The sequence below is a fragment of the Palaemon carinicauda genome, chromosome 25, assembly GCF_036898095.1.
Source record: "Palaemon carinicauda isolate YSFRI2023 chromosome 25, ASM3689809v2, whole genome shotgun sequence".
Lineage (NCBI taxonomy): Eukaryota > Metazoa > Arthropoda > Malacostraca > Decapoda > Palaemonidae > Palaemon > Palaemon carinicauda.
Window position 1 is genome coordinate 86,363,752 of NC_090749.1, and position 5,696 is coordinate 86,369,447.

General features: G+C 49.9%; 1 protein-coding gene across 1 annotated transcript; it reads left to right on the forward strand.

Moving 5' to 3' along the window:
* Positions 1 to 2,216: 2,216 nt before the first annotated feature.
* Positions 2,217 to 5,261, forward strand: LOC137619122 (serine/arginine repetitive matrix protein 1-like). The gene is made up of 4 exons (XM_068349310.1): positions 2,217 to 2,220; positions 3,314 to 3,870; positions 4,211 to 4,382; positions 4,504 to 5,261. The coding sequence occupies exons 1-4, from the start codon at positions 2,217 to 2,219 to the stop codon at positions 5,259 to 5,261; spliced, it is 1,491 nt and encodes a 496-aa protein (XP_068205411.1).
* Positions 5,262 to 5,696: the final 435 nt, after the last annotated feature.

Below are 5,696 nucleotides of genomic sequence, written 5' to 3' on the forward strand. Positions count from 1 at the left end.
GCTGACCTCAAAACACTGCGGGTAAACCATGCTCCCTTGTGTACCTAGTATCAAGACTAATAATGTTGCGTCCCATTACCCTGACGAGGTGGTATCGGGAAAGTCCTAGTTACACAGTTTCTCCTTCTAAAGAACATACTCATATAAGGAGCCCCCGGGTAAAGCCAAAAGCCAGATTGGCTGGGACGTCCACCCTACCTAATTTGTGAGTCACCTCTATTAAATAGAGAGGTTTGTATTCCAGTTATGGAACAAATAACAAATTCGTAGGTGATTTGAATTTTTCCTAACTATACAAACCTTAGCTATTCAATCAAACTTCCCCGCCAGCCCTATCCCCCCTCTACGTCCTACCTCCAAGCAAAGTGAGCTCAATCACAGGTGTGTGAGGGGGGGGGGGCGGTAGCAAGCTACCCTCCCCTACCCCTGCTAACTAGCGGTATGGGTAGTTAACCCTCGTTGAAAATTAATGGCTCGTCCTTTCAGCTACGCCGAAAGTAATACCCCTATTAAATAACTAAGGTTTGTATAGTTATGAGAAATACAAATTATCTATGAATTTGTCATTTTAATGTTGTTACTGGTCTTAATATAATTCATCACGCTTCTTGTTATATATCATTTATAGTATATATAACACTTCTCCATTTCTATTCTTCACTTGTTTACTTTCCTGTTGGAGCCCTTGGCTTGTAGCATCCTGCTTTTCCAATTAGGGTTGTAGCCAGGGTAGTAATAATGAAAAAGTGATAAATACGTTAACGATAGTAAATGTTGAAGCTTTTTATTAATAGTCTAGACCATTTTCCAATTAATCCTTAAGCCTTTTTGAAAATCTGTCTGCCATTGATTATTGTAATTAACCCAAAAGAGTGTTTTATTCATGGATGTATTTTCTCTTACAGGAAAGGAATCCTGTTTCTGGATCGTCACCACAAACAATTTTTACTTCAAGTTTTTCTATGACGCTGATGGAAATTTGGTGCCTTAACATCCTCTGTCTGTGGCACCAGGATTCCAGAACATTCCAGCCAGACCACTCCATCTCAGCCACTTATAATTAGTTCTTAGTGTAGTTTGATTCATTTTTCATCTGGAAATTTTAAAATACTTACAAAGTCTTAACTTTTACACAGCAATGGTGTCAGACCAGTCAGGATTACAGATGTTTTCCCAATTTTGAGATTTCTGTAGGGTTCAGTGCCCCCATTTACAGGTTTGTTTTAAAGTTAATGATATATTAATACAGTTTCATACATATTGACTTTTGAAGTAATGTCTGTGTGGGTAATTTTGCCAGAGGGTACAAAACTTCTGGACTCCAGTGAGGCTGTAACTAAAGCTGCCTTATCAGGTTCATTTCAGCTTTCCCAGTAAGGCTTCAGTTCTTTGCGGATGAAGCAATAGTTACCGTTTCCCAAAGAGAGGTCAGATTAAAAAAAACCTATAGTATTGAGTTTATAATGTGAGAGATTGTGATATCTATTAACCATACTATAAAGTTATATGACCAAGTTTGGAGGGCTGTTATGCAACATATTAAAATCCATTGGTGAATGCTTAGATGCCTTGAACCTATAGAATAAATTGCCCCATACAATTTGAGGCGTTGATAGATCAATTAAATTTGTATGGATTGAATATATTTCTCAGTTGGATTTAATAGAATTCATTGAATAAAAAAGTTAATATTTCTTTACCAACAATACTTCAGTTTTCAAATCGAGAGTTTTGACATTTTAGATTTGTAAAAGTAATTCCCCTCTGATGTTTTCAGTGATTCTGGAAGTGACTCAGAAGTCCTTCATCAAGTTTTGACTTTGAAAATCTCATTCAAAATTAAATAAGTTGAATATTTTAATATTATCATTATTAATGTTGGGGTACGTGATCTAAGGTATTGGAAGGGAAACATTGAGGAAATTGATTTTGAGAAATCATTAGAACTTTGAATTTATCAAATGTTTTTCAGTGATTGTTTGTTGATAAGTCTATTTAAGGAATTTTTCTAGAATATTCATCTCATTTCAATAGATTTCTAAAGAATTATATTTCAAATTAAGATTATTTTTAGTCACAAATTCTCCTGGCCAATCCTATGAGGACTTAGGAGCCTCTGTAACTAAAACTTCAAAAAATTTATTCTTTTTGAGCACCAGATTTTGTTGTTATTAGAATTTTGTTCCGTAACTGAAATACAAACCACGCTATTTAAAATGGGTAATTACTTTCGGCGTAGCTGAAATGACGAGCCATTAGAATTTTAACGAGGGTTTACTACCCCACCGCTAGTTAGCGGGGGTTAGGGAGGGGTAGCTTGCTTACCCCCCCCCCCCCCCCTCACAGACACACCTGTGCTGAGCTCACTTTGCTATCGGTTCGGGTGCTAGACGGACGTATCCCCTATCACTCTCGCCTACACTGACAGCCATTAATCTTTGTGTGGTTTTTCTTTTTGACAGAGTGTTTGGAAGTTGGCCTCTGCGATGCGGAAGTGTCCCGGCTTACCTGACTGTCCTTGTGGGACTTATATGTCGGCGGTCGAAACAGATCCACACACCTTATGTCCTTTTTGTAGGGGCCAACGGTGTGACAGAGATAAAGTATGTGGTGAGTGCAGGGAGTGGTCTACCTCCCAGTGGGAGAGGTTTTCCCGGTGCCAGAAGAAGAAGTCGAAACGGGATATTTCTCCTTCAAGGGCTTCCTTGAAGAGAGAAAACTCCAAGGACTCTTCTTCTGTAGCCCAAACCTCCTCCGAAGCTCCCACTCGATTGGCTTCTTCCGAGAAGATGGCAAGTGGTAGCGTAGGCCGCATTTCTGTTGACTGATCTCGGGGTTTGGGAGAGGGAGTTGCCTCCCATAGCGACGCAGGTCCTCCTCCTCCCCCGGGGGAGGAAGTAATTGTTTCTAATGTTGCTAATGATGATTTGTTACAGCTTTGGGCTTCCTTGGAGCTTCAGGGCTTGCCCTCCAAGGAGGCTCTGTTTGACATAATCAGGTTAGGGGCAGCTGTCAAACAGTTGCCGACGTTAGCAGAGGTTGATCCTCTGTCTATCGTCGACGTTGTTGTGGCAGAGGCTTCTGACGAGTTATCTCAAACCTCTGCTACTGTTGCTGATATAGCTGAAGGCTTAGCTCCCCCCTCTGAACATCCTTCGAGGGAGGAACTAAGTCCAACGGTCTCTCCTGCAGGTGATTCTCCCCCTTGGGGGAGTTCCCTGACAGAGACTCCTCTTCAGAGGACTGCCGACGGTCTACCTGCTGCCCCCAGAGGGCATATAAGGAGTAAGGCCCGCCTTCCCCTCCGCCGTAGAGGCCTTCCTTCACCTCACAAGGGTGTTGAGGAGGTGCCTCTTCGGCTCGTCTTCGCCGCAGTCCGCCGCAGAGGAACCTCGTCGCCGTTCACCTGCCCTTCCAGCTACATCCCTGGACCTGTCCGCTGATCGTTCGCGATCTCCTACTCCTGCCAGACCTGCTGACCTGCCGTCGCCCTTCCTAGCTGCCGACGCGCTGTGGGCACCCATGCATCCTGTGATCAAGCAGGCCACGGTCCCTTCGGGGCAAAAGGGACTTGCTCACATTGTGGCAAAGTCCCTTAAGCACCAGGTATCACCTGCGCGCCAACATTCTCCTGCGCATCAGTGCGCTATTGCGCACAAGCTCTCTACAGTTGCTGTCCCGGAGACAACGCACCAGCGAGCACCTGTTTCTGAGACTTTGCGCAAGTGCTCACCTGTGCGCCGTCGATCCTCTGTGCCCCAGCGCTCTCCTGCTCGCCAGCACGCCACTGCGCGCCCGTATCCTGATGCGCGCCATACGCGCCCACAATCTCCTGCGCGCCCTAGATCTCCTACGCGCCAACGTTCGCCTGTGCGCCCATGATCTTCAGATCTGAGCGCAGGAGGGAAGATATCTTCTTCCCCTGCTCGCCAGCGATCTCCTACGCGCCAGCACACACTGACGCGCCATCAGACCCCTCCAGCTCGCCAGCATTCTCCTACGCGCCATCGCGTGCAGTCACCAACCCACGCACCGCCCGTTCGCCCATTGTAGATTTGCGCCCTCATGCGCGCCTGCGCGCAAGGGAGAAATTGTTTCTAATGTTGCTAATGATGATTTGTTACAGCTTTGGGCTTCCTTGGGGCTTCAGGGCTTGCCCTCCAAGGAAGCTCTGTTTGACATAATCAGGTTAGGGGCAGCTGTCAAACAGTTGCCGACGTTAGCAGAGGTTGATCCTCTGTCTATCGTCGACGTTGTTGTGGCAGGGGCTTCTGACGAGTTATCTCAAACATCTGCTACTGTTGCTGATGTAGCTGAAGGCTTAGCTCCCCCCTCTGAACATCCTTCGAGGGTGGAACTAAGTCCAACGGTCTCTCCTGCAGGTGATTCTCCCCCTCGGGGGAGTTCCCTGATAGAGACTCCTCTTCGGAGGACTGCCGACGGTCTACCTGCTGCCACCAGAGGGCATATAAGGCATAAGGCCCGCCTTCCCCTCCGCCGTAGAGGTCTTCCTTCACCTCACAAGGGTGTTGAGGAGGTGCCTCTTCGGCTCGTCTTCGCCGCAGTCCGCCGCAGAGGAACCTCGTCGCCGTTCACCTTCCCTTTCAGCTACATCCCTGGACCTGTCCGCCGATCGTTCGCGATCTCCTACTCCTGCCAGACCTGCTGACCTGCCGTCGCCCTTTCTAGCTGCCGACACGCTGTGGGCACCCATGCATCCTGTGATCAAGCAGGCCACGGTCCCTTCGGGGCAAAAGGAACTTGCTCACATTGTGGCAAAGTCCCTTAAGCGCCAGGTATCACCTGCGAGCCAACATTTTCCTGCTCGTCAGTGGGCTATTGCTCGCAAGCTCTCTACAGTTGCTGTCCCGGAGACAATGCACCAGCGAGCACCTGTTCCTGAGACTTCGCGCCAGCGCTCACCTGTGTGCCGTCGATCCCTTGTGCCCCAGCGGTCTCCTGCTCGCCAGCGCGCCACTGAGCGCCCGTATCCTGATGCGTGCCATGCGCGCCCACAATCTCCTGCGCGCCCTAGATCTCCTACGCGCCAGCGCTCGCCTACGTGCCAACGTTCGCCCGTGCGCCCACGATCTTCAGATCTGAGCGCAGGAGGGAAGATACCTTTTTCCCCTGCTCGCCAGCGATCTTCTACGCGCCAGCAGACACTGACACGCCATCAGACCCTTCCGGCTCGCCAGCATTCTCCTACGCGCCATCGCGTGCAGTCACCAACCCGCGCACCGCCCGTTCGCCCATTGTAGATTTGCGCCCTCGTGCGCGCCCGCGCACAAGGGAGATTTCCCCTCCGCGCGCGCCCAACACTTTCACCCTCACGGGCTCATAAGGATCCTGCGCGTCCACGCGCGCGAACGCTTGTTCAACTTGCTGCGCGCCCTCGGCATTCTCTAGAACGCGCCATTGATCGCCTACGCGCCCATGCGCTCCATATCCTGCGCGCCATCGCTCGCCCGCGCGTCAATGCGCTTCCTCGCCTGCGCGCCATCGGTCGCCCACGCCCCCCATCGCTCACCCGCACCCCATCGTTTGCCTGCGTGCCCACACGCACCCTCGCCATCACCCCCGCGCGCCCACACGCGTGAACCGGATAAGAACCTATCGCGCCAGCGCGACCGCCAGCGCCAGCGCGACCGCCAGCGCCAGCGCGACCGCCAGCGCCAGCGCGACCGCCAGCGCCA